The sequence below is a fragment of the Lampetra planeri genome, chromosome 1 (assembly GCF_965212315.1).
Source record: "Lampetra planeri chromosome 1, kcLamPlan1.2.h2, whole genome shotgun sequence".
Lineage (NCBI taxonomy): Eukaryota > Metazoa > Chordata > Hyperoartia > Petromyzontiformes > Petromyzontidae > Lampetra > Lampetra planeri.
Window position 1 is genome coordinate 600,875 of NC_136107.1, and position 23,670 is coordinate 624,544.

Genomic DNA, 23,670 nt, shown 5'->3' on the forward strand with positions numbered 1-23,670 from the left:
CTCCCTGCAGAGAGAGAGAGAGACGCGCGCGTGATGGAGAGGCGCCTCCAGACCTCACGGATCCACCCGCGCGCAGAGCGAGGCGATAATCGCGATGTGGAGATCGCGATGAGAGGCGCCGCCTTCAGACGCCGCTCCGCGTCCTCTCCGCCCTCCATCCTCCCTCCCGCCCTCCATCCTCCCTCCCGCCCTCCATCCTCTCTCTCTCTCTCGCCCTGGCAGATTTCACATCGCCTGCCGTTCCCCTCCCCCACACGCATTCAGCCAGCCCCCCCTGCACCCCACAACCCTCACCCACCCTCACATCCCTCCCCCTCCTCCTCCTCCATCACCCACCTACCTCCCCCAAACAAACCACCTCACCAGCCCATCATCATCATCCTCCACCACCCTCCTGCTCCTCCTCCTCCTCCTGCTGCTGCTCATTCTGCACCTCCCCCTCCTCCCCCATCTCCGTCCGCTTCCTGTTGCTGCTGTTGCTGTAGCTGCTGTAGCAGCAGCAGCAGCTGTATGAGAGCGGGTTTCTCCGGCGTTTCCCGAGGGAACGCAAACCCGGGCAGCGGCAGCAGCTCGGAGCCCGCGTTCGCCGGGCTCAGCGATTCCTCCTCCTCGCCGCCGTCGCTGTGATGAGCGGCTCGCTCGCTCGCTGCCTCCTCCTGCTCCCCCTGCTCCTGCCGCTGCTCCCCCTCCTCTCGCCTTTGTGCGCCGCTCCGTCACCGAGGCGCGGACCGAGCGCCACGGAGCGCGTCCATCCTCGCGGCTGACGCCGCCCGCCCGCCCCTTGCCGCCCCTTGCCGCCAGACGCCGCGGTGTGCGCTGCGAACCTCAGCCGGGCGATGCCTTCTCCCCTTCTCCCTCATCCTCATCCTCCTCCTCGCCGTCGGCCCGCTCCTCGTGGCGATCTGCAGCGCGTCCGCGCGTTCCTCTGACGACGCGCGGCGGCTTTGTGAGAAAATATTTTTGTAAAACATAGAGAGAGAGAAAGGGTGAGGCACGGGGAGCGAGAGGAGGACGAGATAGAGAGGCGTCGGTGAGAGCGTCTTCATAGAGGGCGGGGATCACGCACGAGTTGGCATCCTCGAGATACTGGGGATTTAACAACAAGGGGGGGAAAACGCACAAAGGCGCGCCCCGATTGAAGAGTCGCTCTTGATGATGGTCAGCGTGCACACTCGCCAGCAGCAGCAGCAGGAGCAGCAGCAGCAGCAGCAGGAGCAACAAGAGGCACAGAGGCATCGCCACGAGCGCCGCAGGCGGCAGTGGGTGGTGGGGAAGGCTGCCATGGAGGGAGGCCTCCCGTCGGCGCTCTGGCGAGCGGCTCTCCTCGTGGGCGCCCTGGTCGCGGTGGCCGAGGCGCAGGGTGGACGCGGCTCCTCGTCCCCCGGCTGCAGGGGCAAGGGCAGGCACGGCAACTGCGCAGGTGAGCGGCAGGGGTCTCTCCCTCTCACCACCCCGACCCCGCCACACCGCGGTAGCGGCCGGGCTTTGTCCCGGGTCTGGCGCGGGGTGAAGGCGGCGGCGTCTCTCGGCGTCTCCACTCGACCCGGGGACAATTCGGGACGCGAGCGATGCAGAGAGAGAGAGAGGCGAGAGGGCGCGTGGTGGAGGTGGAGGTGGTGGTGGAGGTGATGGTGGTGGAGGTGGAGGGTGGAGGCGAGTCGAGGTGACCACGGCGCGATCGTGGAGCGAGGGGGGAGCGAGGGGGTCGTTCCGCGCTCCGCGCTCAGAGGCGGCGCGCCCCGGGACGCGCGCCCGGCAGACAAAAGCGTCTTCTTGTTGATTCGTGGCAAGGTGACGACACCTGGGACGGCGGCACGCGGCGAATGGGGGGCGGGGGGTGGAATTGGCACGGGGAGCGTGATTGCCGTGCTGACAATGCCGCGTGCATTTTCACACTCACTCACACTCTCACTCACACTCACACACACTCATTCACACTCACTCACACCCTCTAACACTCTCTCACTCACTCACACTCACTCTCACTCACTCTCTCACTCACTCACACTCTCACACACTCTCATTCACTCACTCACGCTCTCACACTCTCTCACACACTCACTCACACTCTCACACTCTCTGGCCATTTGGCTGCGCGTGTAGCCGTGTCAAGTTGCACATCCGCGTCGATAGTCGCGTTCGAGGCGCGCCAGTTATTTATTTGTTTCTGAGCGCGACTCGCAAACCCCGGAGTGGCGCTTGCACCTCGCGCCACTCGGAGGGGCCGCGAGGTCGAACGTCGGACTCGGCCTCGCGGCAGCCCCAGAGGAGGCGGTGGTGGTGGCGGTGCAGGTGGTGGTGGTGGCGGTGACGTGTTGCTCTCTAATCACCCACCGGCTGCTGGGAGATGAATGCGCACGGTGCAGCCGCTGCTGTGATGTCGCCTCCTTCCCAAGGCGCCCCCCTCCCCCTCCTGCCCCCTCTCCCCCCCTCCTCCTCCCCCCCCTCCTCCTCCCCCCCTCCTCCCCCCCCTCCTCCCCCTCATCTCGCCCCAAAGCACCCCGCAGCGCCCCCCGCACCCCGCTCGTCACAGCCGCGGTGTCAACGGCAGAAGGACCGTGAAAAATAGGATTAGCGGACGGACACACACACACAGATACACACACACACAGACACACGCATATACACGCAGATACACACACACAGATACACACACAGATACACCCTCATACACACACACATACACACAGATATACACACACAGATACACTCTCATACACACACACACCGATACACACAGATACACACATATATACACATACACATATATACACAGACACACACACAGATACACTGTCATACACACACAGATACACACAGATGCACACACACAGATGCACACACACAGATACACACACACAGATACACACACAGATACACACACACACAGATACACATACATACACACACTCACACTGAATGCCCTCCATTCTGCGTGACCAGTAGCGTGGCAACGAGGCAGAGGGAACGCGCGCGCGCGAGAGCGAGCGAGCGAGAGACAGGACAAAGATCCCCCGTGCAGCCTCAACAGGCTGTAGGGGCAAGTGCTGTTAGCGAGCACCAGCTATGAAGGAGGCCGGCACTGTGGCACACGAGGGGCTGGCTGGTCAGCACCAGCGAGAGAGGGAGAGAGGTGGGGGGGGGGCTCGCAAAACCATCGCGACAAAGGAGGAGCGGCGATTGACGAGAGGAGGGAGAGCTGGGGGGGGGGAGTGGGGGTGATTTGATGCGGGGGAGACCAGTGGCGCTGTTAGCGAGATGCTGCGGTCCGACCTTGTGACCCCCCCTCCCCTCCCCGGAGCTCCACCACCCACACGAATCGAGTTTTGGCTCTCAAATTACACGGAGCGAGAGGCGCTCCGTGCAGATGGCAGAGAGAGAGGAACGCGCGGCGTGGCGTGTGCCGTGCTTGCGACTCGCTACACAGCACTTGCCCCGACAGTCTGTTGAGGCTACCCGGGGGATCTTCGTCTACTGTGCGAGGCTATAGGGGTGCATGGGGGCTGTGGATCGAGGGGATAAGGGGACCGAGTGGCGGTGTTGGTGGCAGCGCTCGTAAATCCCGCCAGGCGCACGGATAATGCAGCGGCAGCGGCAGCAGCTCAATGCGGCGGCGTCTCTGGAACTCGCCCCCCCCCCTCGCTCTCCCCCCTCCCGCTTTGTAGGGCTGCGGGATCAATAGAGGAGGGTGGGGGGGGGCCCTACAATGGGGGCGCGAGGAGACTGCGGCTCTCGCCTTTGTGCGGCAGGCGCCGCGTTAATGACGCGCGGCTCGGGCTGAGAGATCCCCCCGCGCGCCCGCCCAGCAGCCCGCCCAGCAGCCCGCTTTGTCTCTCTCCGCCGTTTGAGTCGAGCATGGACATAAAGAAATCCGCTCTGGTGGTGGTGGTGGCGGCGGCGGTGGTGGTGCTGGCGGTGGTGGCGGTGGTAGTGGTGGTGGCAGTGGTGGTGGCGGTCGTGGCAGTGGTAGCGGTGGTAGCGGTGGTGGTCACCTCTGTGGGCAGCAGCGTCGCCTCGAGTTGCCCCCCACCCCCACTCCCTACCCCCCATCCCCCACTCCTCCTCTGTGTGTGTGTACTGTGTGTGTGTACCGTATGTGTTGTGTGTGTGTGTACTCTGCGTGTACTGTGTGTGTGTACTGTGTACTGTGTGTGTACTGTGTGTGTGTACACAAACACACAGACACATACACAAACACACAGATATGTGCACACACAGACACGTGTACACACACACACAGACGTGTACACGCACAGACACGTGTACACACACACAGACACGTGTGTACACACACAGAGACGCGTGTACACACAGACACACACGTGCACACACACACACAGAGACGCGTGTACACACAGACACACACGTGCACACACACACACACAGACACGTGTACACGCACACAGACACGTGTGTACACACACAGAGACGCGTGTACACACAGACACACACGTGCACACACACACACAGACGCGTGTACACACAGACACACACGTGCACACACACACAAAGACGCGTGTACACACAGACACACACGTGCACACACACACACACAGACGCGTGTACACGCACACAGACACGTGTGTACACACACAGAGACGCGTGTACACACAGACACACACGTGCACACACACACACAGACGCGTGTACACACAGACACACACGTGCACACACACACACAGACGCGTGTACACGCACAGAGCGGGCTGAGCGCGTGTCTATGGAGCAAGACGTGGTGAATAAATCCCCCCAGCCACTCCACCCCACGGATGTTGAATTTTTCCATCCTCCGCTGTGCACTCAGCCGCGGCGCTCGGCCTCATTAATTATTCACTCCCCCTCGCCCCCCCTCCTCCTGCCCCCCTCCCCCTCGCCCCTCCCCCCCTCGCCCCTCGCCCCTCGCCCCCCCTGCCCCCCTCGTGGCCTGCAGACTACAACGATCGGGAGGGGGGTGCGGAGCTGTCGTCGTGCGACGACTCGTCGTGCCGCTTCGGCGGCGTCTGCGCCGAGGTGGGAGACGCCGTTGCCTGCGTGTGCAGCGCCTTCCAGGTGAGCGGGGGGGGGGGTGAGTGTGGTTGAGTGGGGGGGGGTGTGTGGGTGAGCGGGGGGGGAGTGTGTGTGTGGGTGGGTGAGTGTGGGTGTGTGTGTGTGGGTGGGTGTGTGTGGGTGCGCGGGTGGGTGTGGGTGAGTGAGTGTGTGTGTGTGTGGGGGGTGTGTGGGTGGGTGTGGGGGTGGGTGGGTGCGTGTGTGGGGGGTGTGTGGGTGTGTGTGTGGGTGGGTGTGTGTGGATGTGATCTGGGCAAAGTCCCATTGGTGAGCTCCTCCGGCAGGCAAGACTGCGTTGGCTGGGTCATGTAGCCCGCATGTCCAGCCACCGCATGCCTAAACAGCTTTTGTTCGGCCGGATCGAGGGGGCTAAACGGGCGCGGCAATGGCTAGAGAAGAGATGGAGTGATGTGGTACAGGAGGATGTGGAGCTGAGTGGACTTGCCGATGACTGGTACCAGCGGTGTCAAGATCGGCCTCTGTGGAGGAGGCTCGTGAAGGACGCTACTGGGCAGTTGGAGGCAGTCGCCCTCCAACAACAACGGAGGGCGGAGGAGCGACGCTCACAACAACGAGCGGCTAAAGCGCAGCAAGTTGGCACAGTAGGGGGCACAGGTGGTGCATCAGCCAGTCATCTCGGTCATCTCAGTCAGTCGACCCGTGGCACCTGGGTCTGCCCGTGACCTCCTGCCGGCGGGCGTTCGACACTTCACGTGGCCTCAAGGTGCACATGGCCTGGCACAAGCGTCGTGGTGACGACACCGCCACTTAGTGGCGAGTGGCGGTTGTTGTTGTGTGGATGTGTGGGTAGGTGAGTTTGTGTGTCTGGGTGTGTATATCTGTGTGTGGGTGTGTGTGTAGTAGTTAGCGCGCTCCGCCACGAATCCGGCAACCCGAGTTCAATTCCTGCTCACGGCCAACACCACTGGTGACGATTATCTGAACCGGTCCTAGGCCTCCCCTAGGTCGACTCAGCCTCTAATGAGTACCTGGTGCGGTGTGCAGTAAACATCTCCACTGGGGAGACAAAGGCGGTCGGGCGTGGTGCTGACCTCCCCCCCCCCCATCGTGTGCTTTGTCGGCCTTCGTAGGCGCTCGCTGACAGCACTTGCCCCTACAGTCTGTCAAAGGCTACATGGGGGATCTTTCTCTTTGACGATAACAATACACATCTTATTTATCCAGGAAAGTCATGAGACTCTTTTTCAGGAGGGTTTTTATTTTACGATGTTCTCAGCCAAGCAATGATGAGTTCTTGTTTAATATTCGCGTGGGAGGAAGCCGGAGCGCCCGAAAAAAAAAAACCCATGCACGCGAGGGAGCAACGCTGTATCCCCGTTCAAGATAGAACCAGCTGGCGAGAGTCCACTTGCTTTGCCGCCTTCTCCTGGCGAGCCAGGGTACACGGCTCCTCCTCGAGTCTCACGCACCGTGTGTGCCGGTGATCCACCAACCCTCACTGCTGCTGCCTCCACTCAGTGCAGGGCTACAGACAGCCGTGTGCAGCACTGAGGGAGGGTGTGTGGGGGGTGTGTGTGGGTGTGTGTGTGTGTGTGGCTGTGTGGGGGTGTGTGTGTGGGGGTGTGTGTGGGTGTGAGGGTGGGTGTGAGGGTGGGAGTGTGTGGGTGTGTGTAGGTGTGTGTGGAGGTGTGTGGAGGTGTGTGTGGGTGTGTGTGGGTGTGTGGGTGGGTGTGAGGGTGGGAGTGTGTGGGTGTGTGTGGGTGTGGGTGATGCGCTGCCACTGGTGGTGGTGGTGGTGGGGCACGGTCACACAGCACCCCGGTGACACACAGCACCCCGGCGACACACCGCGTGGCGGGGACACGCCGCGTGGCGGCCGTGCAAGCGACGAGGAGAGAGCGCGGGGGAGGTGACGTCTGGGCCAACGTCCCTCCGCTTCGTTGCACGCAGACGGCGACGATGCAGACGAGCCCACGAGTCATGTTGGTCACTACCACCGCGGGAGGCACATGCTACCAGTGTCCACCACGAGCAGTGTCCACCACGGGCAGTGTCCACCACGAGCAGTGTCCACCACATGCAGTGTCCACCACGAGCGATGTCCACCACGCGGAGTGTCCACCGCGTGCAGTGTCCACACTCCATTGGGAGTGTGATCGGTTCGAGTGAATCGCCTTTCTTGAACAGAGCAAGGTCATTGTTGTTGTTGTACGAGCTTGGGAAATGAGACGGCGCGAGAGAGACAGAGAGAGGGGGGGGGGGAGAGGAGACGCAGGGAGAGAGCGAGGCGGACTGCGGTGTGCTGCTGCTGCTGGTGGTGGTTGTGGTGCTGGTTGTGGTTGTGGTGCTGGTTGTGGTGCTGCTGCTGGTGGTGCTGCTGGTGGTGGTGGTGCTGCTGCTGGTTGTGGTGCTGTTGGTTGTGGTGCTGCTACTGGTTGTGGTGGTGCTGCTGGTTGTGGTGGTGGTGCTGCTGCTGCTGCTGGTTGTGGTGCTGCTGGTTGTGGTGGTGCTGCTGCTGCTGGTTGTGGTGCTGCTGGTTGTGCTGGTGGTGGTGGTGGCTGAACACAGCTGCATGAGACGAGAGTGCGGCGCCCGTGTCGGGCTGGCTGCTCCGGGGTAGCGCTGCTCCACGATTGGCTGCCGCGCCGCACACCCACAACCGCTGTCCGTGCCGTCCGTGACGCGGGGTGGCCGCCGTGCGGCCGCGTCATTAGCCCCCCACGCCCCCCGGCCCCCCTGGGAGTCCCTGTCGAGCCCCCCCCCCCCTGCTCCCCGTGACACCAGTGGCCGCGTCTGCAGCATCTGGTGTCACTGGGGGCTCGGCCGTCGTCAATCAGAGAACAAAGCGGGGGGAGGCTGGGGGGGGGGCAGCGGTTAGCCCAGCTCGTGGGGTTGGCGGCTCGGCCAGGGATAGGCAGGGGGAGGAGGGGGCCTCGTGCTGGCGGCGAGGTGACCCCGAGGCGAGGTGACCCCGAGGCGAGGTGCGAGACCGGGCTAGCTGTGAGGAGCGGCCGGGCGAGCGGGAGTAATGGCGCCGTTGTTGGCGAGGGGTGGAGGTGCGGTGACGCTCTGCTGGCGAGCGAGCCCCGGCCGCGCGGCGTCTTCACTCCCCGCCGCTGCCGCCGTGGGGGAGCGCGTGACCCCGCGCGCCGCCGCCGCGTCGCCCCCGCGGGCATCGCGAGGTTCCCCCCTTGGGACGCGCCGAACTTCGACGGCGACAAAGAAGCAAACGCGCTCGGCCTTTTGGAAGTCGCCTTCTTGACTAAAAACCTCGGAGCTCCAAAATCTCAGGACGGAGTCCGCCCCAGACGCTCGGCGTGGGCGTCGTCGCCCCCCCCCCACCTCCCGCACCGGGCGCGGTTGAAGCGGGACCGCCAGGCGGGCACGGCGGGGCCGCTCGACGCCGCCTCTCGACGCGCGAACAAAGGCGGCTCCGCTGCGGTCCCTCTGGGCCGGGCACCGCACGGCGCCGCTTTGAGCGCACGACGTCTTCGTCCGCATCCAGACAAAGGGCGACCGGAGCGCGGTTGGCGCGACGCACGCTGCTCGGACACGGCAGGCGGCGTCGCAGATGCCGTCGTGGCCACGCAGAGTTCCGCTGCGCGCGTATGTGTGCGTGCGTGTGCGTGCACGCGTATGTGTGTGTGCGTGCGTGTGCGTGCACGCGCGTGTGTGTGTGTGCGTGCGTGTGTGCGTACGTGTGCTTATCTCGATAGCGATCATCGTGCAATTGAATAAGCCAGCATCTTCCGATAAGAGCCGGCTAATTGATTCGTGCGGGGCCGCAGCTCCCCTCCCGTGCCCTTCAAGCGCGATCCACGCCGCCTCCGAATTCCATCTCGCGTCCCCGACCTTCCGTGGATTATCCCAAAAAAAATAAAACCCGTTTGAGTGACTCTCTCGTGGGTTTGTCTGCAATTAGCCGCTCCCTCCGCGTGGCTAAGTTGCGGTGCCGCTCGCCGTCGCTGCAGTCCGTGGTTCGATTGCGTCTGCGTTGATCCCGACGAGGGCCAGAGATGCGTTGCTCAATGTCAATGTTGCATCGACGCGTTTACAGACAGACACCATTTGTTGTCTTTCCCCCGCACCTCCGATTCGCACGGTTGGCTGCGTACGGTGCAAAAGAAGTTCAACATACTGTACATACAAGGTTCTGTCTGTTTCATCGCCAATAAGTAAATATATTTATAATCCAGCAGCGTTTGTTGAAGCGGTCCAACTCTGGATCAGCACCAGAAAGTTGCATGTCGTAAAAAAAAATTAGGTTAAGTGAAAATAAAAATAGAAACGTGGCCACAGTCGGGGAGCCAGAGAGGGATCGGCCTGCAGGCGAGAGACGCACAGAGCGGGGCGCTGAGCGGTGCACAGAGTGGGGCGCTGAGCGGGGCGCTGAGCGGGGCCGTCCAATCACGCGCTCCGCCGGGGCGATGCACAAGAGGCGCTCTCTGGGAGTCGTGGCTTCGCCGCTTTCGGATTGCGGGGACGTGCGGAGACGCGCCGTGCCTTCCTCGTGCTGACCGTCCCTCCCTCGTCCCCCCCCCGCCCCCCTCCGTGTCGCCGCCCAGTGCTCCACGGAGTACTCCCCGGTGTGCGGCTCCAATGGAGACACGTACCAGAGTGATTGCTTCATGCGCCAGGCGGCCTGCAAGCGCCAGGAGGACATCAGCGCCGCCACGGATGGGCCCTGCTATGCCGGTAAGCAGCGCCGGGTCAGATGCGGCGCGGTGGCGGCGGTGGTGGTGGCGGTGGTGGTGGTGGTGGTGGCGGTGGTGGTGGTGGCGGCGGTGGTGGTGGCGGAGGTGGTGGCGGTGGTGGTGGTGGTGGTGGTGGCGGCGGTGGTGGCGGCGGTGGTGGCGGTGGTGGTGATGGTGGTGGTGATGGTGGTGGTGGCGGCGGTGGTGGCGGTGTTGGTGGTGGTGGTGGTGGTGGCGGCGGTGGTGGCGGCGGTGGTGGCGGCGGTGGTGGCGGTGGTGGTGATGGTGGTGGTAATGGTGGTGGTGGCGGCGGTGGTGGCGATGGTGGCGGTGGTGGTGGTGGTGGTGGCGGCGGTGGTGGCGGTGGTGGTGATGGTGGTGGTGATGGTGGTGGTGGCGGCGGTGGTGGCGGTGGTGGTGGTGGCGGCGGTGGTGGCGGTGGTGGTGGTGGTAATGGTGGAGGCGGTGGTGGTGATGGTGGAGGCGGTGGTGGTGATGGTGGAGGCGGTGGTGGTGGTGGTGGTGGTGGTGGTGGTGGTGGTGATGGTGGAGGCGGTGGTGGTGGTGGTGGCGGTGGTGGTGGCTGCGACTGGGCAGCGCGCACCGCTGGGCCCCGCTGGACGAGGTTGGATTCTGGTCTAGGGGTCGATCAAATTGACGCTAAATTGTGGCCCCTTCCATGAGAATGTCGACTTTCCACCACTGGCTCTGCGGGGCTGTAAACAGCAGACGAGCACCAATGCCTCAGCGTGGCTCATTGTGGCTCGTTTGAGCGGGGAGTTGCTGTGCGTCTCTCCGTGAGCATCGCCGTGAGCATCGCCTGACCTCGCGCACTCGGCGCCTCCGATCCGCGGCTTGTGCACACCGCGGTCTGGAGCCCTTTACATTTTAACGACTGCGTCGTTATTTGTGCGAGCGGTCCGTGACAAATGTTTGACGGTGACGGGGCGGGTCCAGGAAGGGTGGGAGCCACCGGCCTGGTGGAGCTCCTTCCACCGGGGTTATCGTCAGCGCATGTCCGCAGTGTTAGCCCGGGCGGCCTGCCGCATCCAGACCACGAACCTCTGCGGCGAGCGCCCTGGGCCGTGGCACCGCGGGATTTTTTTTTTTAAAACAACACGCGACGCAAATCGACGTGTTCGCCACGCAGCGGCACCCGTCACTTCCTCCGCTCGCGAGGCGTCTCGAGGCGTCGCGTGGCCGCGGTGAATCAGCGGCCCGTCGGGTCTGGCGAGGGCGGCGAGGGCCACGCTCGGTCCGCGGCGCGGGCGACCGCGTGGCTAAACGCGCAATTAGCGCCGGCGTGCCCGGCCCTCGCTTAAGTAACACGAACCCCGCCTCTGGCGCTGATTCAATAATGCACGCCGCCCTCGGCAGTTGCCGTGGACGATCAATACGCTGATATTTGGGATGATCCATCACTCCGACTTATGCCGGCCGTCCGTAAAATGCGCCGCTTGCGATGAATTATTCACGGCGGAGCTCGGCCTCCACTCACCGCGGCGGCGGCGCTGGACGCACGGTGGCTCCGTCACCACTGAGCCACCGCCACCACTGAGCCACCACCACCACTGAGCCACCGCCACCACTGAGCCACCGCCACCACTGAGCCACCACTGAGCCACGGTCGGCAGCGAGTGCAAGGTCGTGCCGCGTGCTCCTCTCTTCCCGCTCTCACGCAGCTTCTTGCTTCTCTCATTGCAGTGGAGACCGGATCTGGCTCAGCGGACGGAGGTGAGTGGCTCCTGCAGGCCGATGGTGCCGCACGCACGTGGCAGCGATGCCACCCGAGTCACGTGCTCTTAGTTGTCGTTGTGGGGCCGATGGTGAGGCCTCCCCTCTGAGAGGGAAGCTGCTGGTTCAGCAGGCAGAGTCTCCAACCCCCTCGTAGAGTGAGCAGCAATTAGCAGGTCGTCAGCGTACATAACGCGGTTGAGCGATGAGGAGCCATCCCTCGACAGCACCCGGACATCGATCAGCCTCCCACTACACCCACACAGACCCCCACTACACCTACACAGACCCTACTACACCCACACAGACCCCACTACAGCCACACAGACCCTACTACACCCACACAGACCCCCACTACAGCCACACAGACCCTACTACACCCACACAGACCCCACTACAGCCACACAGACCCCACTACACCCACACAGACCCCCACTACAGCCACACAGACCCCACTACACCCACACAGACCCCACTACAGCCACACAGACCCCCACTACAGCCACACAGACCCTACTACACCCGCACAGACCCCACTACAGCCACACAGACCCCACTACACCCACACAGACCCCCACTACAGCCACACAGACCCCACTACACCCACACAGACCCCACTACAGCCACACAGACCCCCACTACACCCACACAGACCCCCACTACAGCCACACAGACCCTACTACACCCACACAGACCCCACTACAGCCACACAGACCCCACTACACCCACACAGACCCCCACTACAGCCACACAGACCCCACTACACCCACACAGACCCCACTACAGCCACACAGACCCCCACTACACCCACACAGACCCCCACTACAGCCACACAGACCCCCACTACACCCACACAGACCCCACTACACCCACACAGACCCCACTACAGCCACACAGACCCCCACTACACCCACACAGACCCCACTACACCCACACAGACCCCCACTACACCCACACAGACCCCACTACACCCACACAGACCCCCACTACACCCACACAGACCCCCACTACACCCACACAGATCCCACTACACCCACACAGACCCCACTACACCCACACAGACCCCACTACAGCCACACAGACCCCCACTACACCCACACAGACCCCCACTACACCCACACAGACCCCACTACACCCACACAGACCCCCACTACACCCACACAGACCCCCACTACACCCACACAGACCCCACTACACCCACACAGACCCCACTACACCCACACAGACCCCACTACAGCCACACAGACCCCACTACACCCACACAGACCCCCACTACACCCACACAGACCCCCACTACACCCACACAGACCCCCACTACACCCACACAGACCCCACTACACCCACACAGACCCTCACTACACCCACACAGACCCCCACTACACCCACACAGACCCCCACTACACCCACACAGACCCCACTACACCCACACAGACCCCCACTACACCCACACAGACCCCCACTACACCCACACAGACCCCACTACACCCACACAAACCCCACTACACCCACACAGACCCCACTACACCCACACAGACCCCCACAACACCCACACAGACCCCCACTACACCCACACAGACCCCACTACACCCACACAGACCCCACTACACCCACACAGACCCCCACTACACCCACACAGACCCCCACTACACCCACACAGACCCCACTACACCCACACAGACCCCACTACACCCACACAGACCCCCACTACACCCACACAGACCCCCACTACACCCACACAGACCCCACTACACCCACACAGACCCCCACTACACCCACACAGACCCCCACTACACCCACACAGACCCCACTACAGCCACACAGACCCCACTACACCCACACAGACCCCCACTACACCCACACAGACCCCCACTACACCCACACAGACCCCCACTACACCCACACAGACCCCCACTACACCCACACAGACCCCCACTACACCCACACAGACCCCCACTACACCCACACAGACCCCACTACACCCACACAGACCCCCACTACACCCACACAGACCCCCACTACACCCACACAGACCCCACTACACCCACACAGACCCCACTACACCCACACAGACCCCACTACACCCACACAGACCCCCACAACACCCACACAGACCTCCACTACACCCACACAGACCCCACTACACCCACACAGACCCCACTACAGCCACACAGACACCCACTAGGCAGGGCCGGATGAAGGTTGTTGTAGGCCCTAGGCTCTTCTGCTTCGGTGGTAACTCTCTGCAGCTGCTACTGGCCACTGCCGCATGGTTGTATTTGTTTTATCTTACCAACAACAAAAACACGGTCAACATTAGTTTACATAGGCCATAGACACAGTACCTATTGTGCCTATTGGATACTAGGGCCCTGCCACGAGGGGTTAATTCATCCCTCTGGGGTCGATAATTGGCAGGCTCCTTTGTGGGGACGTCAACAGTGATTTGTCCTTTGGATAGACTCGTCTCCGACATGGGGATGTGGAATGGCCACGGTGGCACTGCAGACCACAAAGACGCGCCTGTGCGCTCACGATTCGTGTGCAGACATCGTCGCTTATTGAGCGTTTCTCGTTTCTCGCCAAGTGTCCGCACGCACTCACACACACGTGTGGTGTGTGTGGTATGTGTGTGTGGTATGTGTGTGTGGTGTGTGTGTGGTATGTGTGTGTGTGGTATGTGCGTGACTGTGTGCAAGTGTGTTTATGTGCGTGTGTGTGTGTACGTGCGTATGAGTGTCAGTGTCGCGGTTAGCGTGCTGGGCTACGAACCCGGAGACCCAAGTTCAATTCCCGCTCATGGCCAACGGCAGTGACGATTATCTGGGTCTGGGCCTCCCCTTGGTCGACTCAGCCTCAAATGAGGACCCGGTGCAGCGTGTGGTAAACATCGCCACTGGGGAGACAAAGGCGGCCGGGTGTAGTGTTGGCTACCCACCCCCTCGCATGCCGTGCCGGCCTTCATAGGTGCGACTCGCTGACAGCACTTTCCCCTACAGTCTGTTCAGGCTACACGGGGGATCTTTGTCTTTGTCCGTGCTCGCGCAGATGCGGAGGGCTCGGGCCGCGGCTCCACTCGCCGCACCGGCAGCTGCTCACGGTGCCGCTTCGGAGCCGAGTGCGATGACGACGCCGAGGACGTGGGGTACGAGTCCCACCCCTCCACCCCCCCCCCCTCCTCCTCCATCTCCTCTACCCCCCTCCACTCTCCTCCTCCACCACTCCGCTCCACCCTCCTGCCTTTCCACCGCAGTTCTCAGGACTCCGCTCTCTCCCCACACCCCCCGGGCCCTCCGTCTGGCACAATGTGTGGGTGGCACCGCGTGTGTGGGTGGCACCACGTGTGTGGGTGGCACAATGTGTGGGTGGCACCGCGTGTGTGGGTGGCACCACGTGTGTGGGTGGCACCGCGTGCGTGGGTGGCACCACGTGTGTGGGTGGCACCCCGTGCGTGGGTGGCACCGCGTGTGTGGGTGGCACCGCACGCACACACACACCACACACACATACCACCGCGTGTGACCCGCCACTGCTGCCACCGCTGCTGCGTCCGGAGGAATCGCTCGCGTAACGGAAGGCGTGGCGAAGTGCGAAAGTTCCACCGCCGAGATGCAGCGAGGTGGCTATTTATTGTACGAACTTGTGTGCATTGCTGTTCTGCCGTTTGGCTTTTGGGCAAAACCCACGGTGGGTTTTGGCTCGGTAATCACCCCCGGCACACACGGATGGAAGCTTCTGGCACGGCGGGCGCATTGCCAGAATGCGCCGGAGAGCGCGCTCAACATCGTCCCAGCGATCGCGCGCCGCTGCCAAGTGCCAGCGTACGAATGCCGGGCCTTACTCGTCATCAACGTGGACGCAAAATATTCCGGCCGCTCTCCCCGTTACCGGCCCCGCAAGGGCCCCCTCTCAGTGTTTTAATGTGCGGCTCGCTTGCCTCGAGAGCCTTTGACCTTCCATTATTCACGCTTGCCCGTCTCCCGCGCCGCCAGAGAGAGGCCCGGGACGCGTGGGGGATCGAATGTAATGAAGTCTCACTGCACCCACTGCACCCACTGCACCCACTGCACCCACTGCACCCACTGCTTTGCCCTTGAGTGGCGCGGGACGCCCTCGCAGAACGTCCCTGAAGAGCGCTGATGGTTTGTGCACAATGCACAAGGCTGAGTGTGGTAGTGTAGCGGTTAGCACTACGCTGCGCTACGAAACCGACGACCCGAGTTGGATTCCCGCTCACGACCACCAACATCGGTGACGATTATCTGAACCGCCGAACTGGTCCTGAACCTCCCCTAGGTTGCCACAGCCTCAAATTAATACCTGGTGCAGTGTGTAAACATCGCTACTGGGAAGACAAAGGCGGCCGGGCGTGGTTCTGGCCTCCATAGGTGCTCGCTGAGAGCACTTTCCCCATCGGTCTGTTCATGCTTCACGGGGGATCTTTGTTTTGCTCGCGTGCATTTACAGTGGCCACGCAATGATTCACTGCCCCAGCAACCCCAATGAATCACGTCGCCATTTAATTCTCATTTTGTAGCCCTCCGTGTTACTGTCCACTTTGTACAATTTTAGTTCGGCTCAATGTAAGATGAGTAGCATCTCGTTTGCGATACAATGGTTTGAGAGCCGTCCATACGATTTGAAGTGTTTGAAAATGTTATTTCAATTCTTCTTATTTATTCGTCATTCGTTTGCGCGATTTAATTTGAGCGTTCTGGAATACAGTAGAACCTCTGGTCACGACCATAATTCGTTCCGTAACTTTGGTCGCAACCCGATTTCGTCGTGACTCGAACCTAATTTCCCCATTGGATTGTATGTAAATACGATTAATCCGTTCCAGACTCCTACGAACTGTATATAAATATTGTTTTATAAGATTGTTAAGCACAAAAATAGTTAATTATGCCATAGAATTCACAGTGTAATCGTAAACTAAATGTAAAAACATTGAATAACACTGAGAAAACCTTGAACAACAGAGAAAACTAACATTGCCGCGTCAAGGTTTAAAATCCTTCAACAAGATGATTGTTTCGTCTGCTACATCAGTCGGTCGATTCTGAGAGAGAGAGAGAATATTCGTACGAGCAATTCATGTTTCTATTGAAAGTAAGTTAGCAGTAATATTTGGGTACAGTATTGTTTTTGGAAGCATTCACCGTAATATCGTATGAACGTTTACTTCACCGCATCATTCAGATTAACGGGATCTTATGTTAGCGATTTACATACTCAGCGCTTTCGCTCTCTAAATTATGGCTTGGATGAGGGGGGAGGGGTATGACTACACTCCCAAAATTACTATAACAAAAGTTATATACATAACTGTTACGCTTTGTGTTGTTTGTAAACAAACAACAGGAAATTTGGCGCTTACAAAAAAAAATGGCGCGGAAGGGGAAATCGGCCACGGCCGTGTTTGATCGCCACCCGAGTATGTGTTCGTGACCAGATTAATAAATTTCCCCCCCCCCCCCACAGCTGCGTGTGCAACATCGACTGCACGGGCCACAACTACAACCCGGTGTGCGCGTCGGACGGCAACTCGTACGACAACCCCTGCCTGGTGCGCGAGGCGTCCTGCATGCGCCAGGAGCTCATCGAGGTCAAGTACCTGGGCCGCTGCCAGGGTGAGGAACGCCGAGACAGAGATCCCCCGTGAAGCCTTCACCAGGCCGCAGGGGCGAGCGCCGTTAGCGATGCACCTCTTAAAGAATGGCGCGCAAGGCGGTGGTTGGCTGGCACCACGCCCGGTCGCCTCTGTCTCCTGAGCGGCGAGGTTTAGGCAATGCACCGGGTACTTATTTAAGGCTGATTCGACCTAGGGGAGGCCAGGGAGTGGTTCAGATATTCGTCGCCAAATTTGGGCCGTCGGGTACACAAACACCTACACAGACACAGACACACACAGACACACACGCCCACAGACACACACACAGGCACCTATACAAACACACACGCACACAGACACACACGCACACAGACACACACGCACACAGACACACACACAGGCACCTACACTGACACACACGCACACATACACACACACACAGGCACCTACACGGACATGCACAACAGTTAGAGATGGAGTGGCACCGTGAGCTCACGACGTCCTTCCCGTCGCTACTGACCCCTGACTGCCTCCGGCCATGGCCACCCTCGTCCGTCACGGCCACGGGGTCCGCGCTCCGCACCTCAGCCTTCCCGGTTTCATTCAGAGCGATTGGAGCGTGCGTTCCTATCTATGCGTTGAAGTATAGCTGTGTACCGACGTATAGATAGGCGCAGCTAGGGCCCCCCACGGTGTTGCGCTTTGTTGGATTGCCATCGGTAGCGTCCCACCGTGAGCGCCGTCCGGCCGGGTGGCTGGACCGGCGGAGTGAGTGGATCGCACTCGCGGGGTCGCGGGGTCGCGGGCTCGCGAGCTCACGTCCCAACACGGGAATGTGGAATTCCCCGCGGGGCTGCGAGCAGCAGATGAGCACCGATGCCTCAATGCGCATTCGAGCCACGGGAGATCAATCCGACTGTGAAACACAATTGTGTGGCACGATATCGTGATCGTGACGATGAGTCGGGGGCCCCTGGTGGCTGTGACGCGGCCACGAGGCCGACACCGCGGGAGGCACCGTGCCCAGCGCGGTGGCACCGTGCCCAGCGCGGTGCCACCGTCGCCGCCACACATCGGCCGCCACCCTCCCCCGGGGCGTGTAAACTGGATGAGGGTCGAAGAGAAAAGGGCGGCACAAGCCCAGGGCGCAGGTCAAGAGGGACGAGAGCCGGCACCATGGCACCAGCCGGGCCGGTGGTGGCCCAGCCGGGGCTCACAGATTGTTTGCTCCGCCGGCACCGCTGCCGCCGCCGCATCGCGTGATGGTTTTGCACCCCCGCCGCCGACACCGCAAGCCGCTCGTGGGGCCAGTGAAGCAATTCGGAGAAGATAAAATGGTGCTGGAATGGGCAATGAGGCGCGCAAACGCGAGCACAGCACGCGGCGTCCTGGTGGGGAGTGGGCGGCGGTGTGAGGGGCAAGGTGCGAGTTTCGTCTCACCAGGAGAGGACGCACCGAGGCTATGGATGTGTCCGCTGTTACGACAGGAGAATTGGCCGCCCGCTACAATTTCTTGCTTCGCTGACGAGGTGGGCAAAGCGCCGACTAATTATTCCGCGCATTCGTTAATTTCCCCTCTCACCCACGGTCCGATCTCATCATCGAATCAAAGGCATCATCACGGCTCAAGGCGCTTGGCAAATCAGGGTGCTCTTACATCAGTGCGTGTGTCAATGATGCGTCCCTCCCTCCCGCCCGCCTGCCCGCCCCCTCCCCCTCCCTTCCTCACGCATGCAGCAACAGCGGCATCAACACAGCCGTCACATCTATCTCCGGGATGTTTAATATTTCAGCACCGGGTAGTTCAATTGCACTCACGGAGGCTGTGGCACAGTGACGTGCGGGGGATGGAGGGGGGGGTGTGACCCGTTTTTTATTTGCTGCATGAAGCCCAAACATCGACTTGGCGTATTTGTGATTTTATGTTCCAGTGGAGACGCCAGTGAGGAAGCTGGATGAGAACCATCGATACAACCCCGAAGTGAAAGGTACAGTCACCCACACACCGTGACCTATCGTCAGCCACGGTGACCCACGGTGACCCACCGTGACCCTCCGTGACCCTCCGTGACCCATCATGACCCTCCGTGACCCACTGTGACCCACTGACCCATCGTGACCCTCCGTGACCCATCGTGACCCACCGTGACCCATCATGACCCAATGACCCATCGTGACCCATCGTGACCCACCGTGACCCATCGTGACCCGCCGTGACCCTCCGTGACCCATCATCACCCACCGTGACCCATCATGACCCACCGTGACCCACCGTGACCCAATGACCCATCGTGACCTATCGTGACCCACCGTGACCCACCGACCCATCGTGACCCTCCATGACCCATCGTGACCCATCGTGACCCATCGTTACCCATCGTGACCCTCCGTGACCCTCCGTGACCCTCCGTGACCCTCCGTGACCCATCATTACCCAATGACCCACCGTGACCCATGAAGGTGGTTTACCCAGGAGAAACTCACGTAGTCTAAAGCCTCTTTGTCAGAAGAGTCCTGCCCAATTATCGCAGTAGGGGGGGAGGGGGCAACAACTGGAAGTATTCGTTTCAAATTTAGTAAAATTTGTCACGGGATAGTCGCACCAATCGCGCCGTTCACGTAAAATTGACACGAGGTCTCTAGTGGATAGCGAATCCGCCCAAGCGATCTGATAGAGCCGCACGTTTTAACCCGTGAAGGCGTCTCTCTAAACCGAACGGAAATAATTCAGGCACGCAGGGCGAGACGCTCCACTGACAGCGCTGTCGGGGTTAATACAGAGATAATCATAGCAAACGACGACGATGGTGATATGCAGAACCCTGTCAGTTCACTCACGGGTGACGGCCTCCACACGCCATGCTGGTCACGGGGAACTTTTGACCGTACTTCACCATGCCGGCGAAGAGAGGGCCCAGGGCCGGTTTAGATATCACCTGCCGCTGACGTTACCCGACTCCCGCAGCCGACCGAGGCGGCTGGGTCGGTGACACCGTGGTGCGTGAAACACCCCCAGCCCCTCCCCTCCCCCGTCGGGACGTAACGACGCGGCTTGGCGTCCGCTGCTTGCAGGCAACAAAGACGAGCGGAAGGAGGAGGTCTACAAGAGCCCCCCAGGCGCCGTGTCCGGACAAGTTCAAGGAGTACTGCACGCACGGGAAGTGCGAGTACACGTACTCCCTGCGGGAGGCCACCTGCCAGTGAGTGAGGCTCCACCGTGCCGCGCCGCGCTCCTCTGCCGCGCCGCGCTCCTCCGCCGCGTTACCCACGCGGCCTTCGACCCGCCGCACGCTCCGCCGTGTCGAACGCCGCCGGTGTCTTTACCGCACGTCGCCGTCCGGGTTGGGTCGTTTCCGTGGCTCGTTTGGTCGAGACGTCACGGCGCCCTTCGACGTGGTGCTCGTTTTGCGGAGCGTGTTTGGGGCGAGCGGTCCGCAACGTCCCCCGCGTGGTGACCGCGGCTCGCGGCTCCGGCACGGCGGAGGGCCGCGTCCGTCCCGCACTCCGCCGTTACGTCGGGCGCGAGCGCAAAAAGAGGCCCGCGCTGCGACGGCGGTCGCGGGGACCGGAGGCGAGGAGCTCGCGCCTTGGGGTAGCTGCGGCGGCGCCACTCTCAAGGAGGGCCCTGGCCGGGGAGATTGGTGCACGCTCACCGCGAGAATTCTCGTACCGTAACCCGCGAGTTGCCATCACGGACGCGGCGATCGTGGCGCGGGACAGCCACGCGCACAGCCGGCGCGGCTCGGCGCTGTGTCTGAAGGGTTTGCGCACGCCGCCCCGTTCGGCGCGTCGACGCTCGGCCGGGTCGTCGACCAGGGCTCGGCGTGGAGAGGCTCGAGAATCCGGCGCGGGCCGCGGGTGCAGCCGTGCCCGGCGGTGGCTGTACCGAGCGCGCGGCTGCCGTTATGAATGGCGCGTTCCGCTCGCGCTATTATTGCGGCTGTAATTGTTTTCCTTCGGAGTCTCGGAGGGCCAAAGGGGCGATAAAGCCTGGTGCGTCGTGCGTAACGGCTCCGCAAAGCGCAACCTTTTTTTTACACGCGTCTGAATTGCGCGTTTATTGCCAGCCGATTTCATCAACGCGCGCCGCTGTTGAAGCACCGGGGCGGGAAAGCGGGCGAAGGTCGCGCTGCCGCGGCGCCCCGCACGCAGCGGCGTCGCCACGGAGTGCACAGGCGGCGCAACCGCACTGGGGCCCGCGGGCCGGAGGCACCCAGGTGGCCGGTTGCGGGGACACGAAGAAGGGTGGGGAGGGGTCCTGTCCCGCTCCCGGCACCAGGGCCCGTGCCACCCACGCTGTGCCGCTGCCACCATGACTCGGCGTTGGGTGCCGAGGGAAAGAGGCGATGACTCGTGTCGCCCCCCCCCCCCCCCCCCCCCCCCAGGTGTGACTCGGGCTACACGGGCCACCGCTGCGACAAGGAGCTCAACATTCTGTACGTGATTCCCAGCGGAGAGAAGCTGCACTACGTCCTCATCGCAGCCATAGTGGGCGCCGTGCAGATCGCCATCATCATCGCCATCGTCATCTGCATCGTCCGGCAAGTGGCGCTCGGGAGAGGGGAGGGGGGGGGAGGGGGGAGGTGTTGGCAGGGGATGGAGTGGATGAAAGGGAGGTGAAATGATAATTATTAAATTACCGCCCTGGGCACAAATGAGGCCGCGCCTCCACACTGTGCTTCCGCGTGTGGCCGGCCCCCCGCCCGCCCGTGCGCGCGGCTACTATCGGCACGGCCACAGCCAGAGCCCAGTGTCTCTGTGCGGAGTGCGTCGGTGGCGTCGGTAGCGTTGGTGGCGTCGCGATTCGAGTTGACGCGTCTCTGTGCGTCGCTCCCTGTGCTTGACGCGTCTCTGTGTGGCGCTCCCTCGGCCCGCAGGAAGTGCGGGAAGCGCAAGCGGGGACGGCCGCAGAAGCACAGCCTGGGCCACTTCAACTCGGACTGCGGCACCACCGCCTCCTCGCTCATGATCTGACACCGCCGCCGACGCCTCGAGCCATCTCAACGACCCGACAATAATTTTTAATATTTTACATTTTTGTTGGGGCTGGGGGCGGGTGGTGTGGGTGCTGTCGGGGGGGGGGGGGCGTGGGAGGGGGGGCGGAAAGGGCGGGGTGGGGTGGGTGGGTTTACTCGTCTTAAAAAAATTAACTAAAAAATGTGTAGAAAAAATAAAAAAAATAGTCTTGTAAAAAGACATAAACATGGGGGGGGGGGGGTGGGAGTGAGTAATGGAGACGACAGTCGCAGCGATGCAGGGGGGGGGGGGTGGGGGGAGCACTGTCACGGAGCTTCCCAGCAGCAGCTTCAGCTGCAGCTGCTGCTGCAACAGCAGCTGCAGCAGCAGCAGCTGCAGCTGCAGCAGCAGCTGCAGCAGCAGCAGCAGCAGCGTCACTGTGGACCAAACGGAGGTGGTGGACTTGGGGGAGACTCAGATCGTAGCTTGAGGTTTACACTGTCGAGTTGAGAAACAACAACAACAACAACAACATGTTTGTACCTGTATAAATTGTTCATTACCGTGTGTGTCTGATTTTTCCAAAGTTTGTAATTTATTTAATTCTTCGGACATAGTCACGTGCATTTCAGCGCAAGCGGAGCGGGCGAGGGCTGCGCCCGCCCCGCGCCGCGTCGTCTCCGTGTGGTGTCTCCGTGTGGTGTCGTCTCCGCCGTGCCAGTAGTGTCCGTGAGCGACGACGACGACGAGGAGGAGGAGGAGAGCTTAGAAGCAATTTGTATTGTAATTAAACGTTCACGATTGCATGACCAAGTAAATAAACCTACACGGCTTTTAGAGAAAAAAAAAGCGCGCGGCGAGCGCCGGGGGGTCGTCGTGGACTCCCTACCCGCGGTGTCTCTCTGTGTGTGTGTGTGTAGGGAGTGTCTGTGTGTGTAGGGAGTATCTGTGTGTGTGTGTAGGGAGTGTCTGTGTGTGGACGCGCTCCCACGGTGGCGCTTGGAGTTTGCGCACCGTTGGGGGGCAGCGTGAGAGCCGCCACGGTGGGAAGGGGGCCACCTCTAACCCCACCTTTAAGCCACTCTATCCCACCAGATTCTACCTTCACCACACCACAAACCATCACCACACCACAAACCATCACCACACCACGAACCATCACCACACCACGAACAATCACCACACCACGAACCATCACCAGACCACGAACCATCACCACACCACGGCCATCACCACACCACGAACCATCACCGCACCACGAACCATTACCACACCACAAACCATCACCGCACCACAAACCATCACCGCAACACAAACCATTACCGCACCACAAACCATCACCACACCACAGACCATCACCGCACCACAGATCATCACCACACCACAAACCATCACCGCACCACAGATCATCACCACACCACAAACCATCACCACACCACAGACCATCACCGCACCACAGATCATCACCACACCACAAACCATCACCACACCACAGCCATCACCACACCACAAACTATCACCACACCACAAACCATCACCACACCACAAGCCATCACCACACCACAAACCATCACCACACCACAAACCATCACCACACCACAGACGATCACCACACCACAGCCATCACCACACCACAGCCATCACCACACCACAAACCATCACCACACC

General features: G+C 61.3%; 1 protein-coding gene across 1 annotated transcript; it reads left to right on the forward strand.

The window, feature by feature from the left end:
• The first annotated feature begins 415 nt into the window (after window positions 1–415).
• LOC144720734 (tomoregulin-1-like) lies at window positions 416–22,106 on the forward strand. The gene is given in 11 exon segments (XM_078597791.1): window positions 416–1,420; window positions 4,931–5,049; window positions 9,573–9,702; window positions 11,406–11,435; window positions 14,481–14,577; window positions 16,917–17,065; window positions 18,978–19,034; window positions 20,119–20,156; window positions 20,158–20,246; window positions 21,432–21,591; window positions 21,928–22,106. Coding segments are annotated over 11 exon segments (1,230 nt in total). The 5' UTR covers window positions 416–1,152; the 3' UTR covers window positions 22,021–22,106.
• Window positions 22,107–23,670: the final 1,564 nt, after the last annotated feature.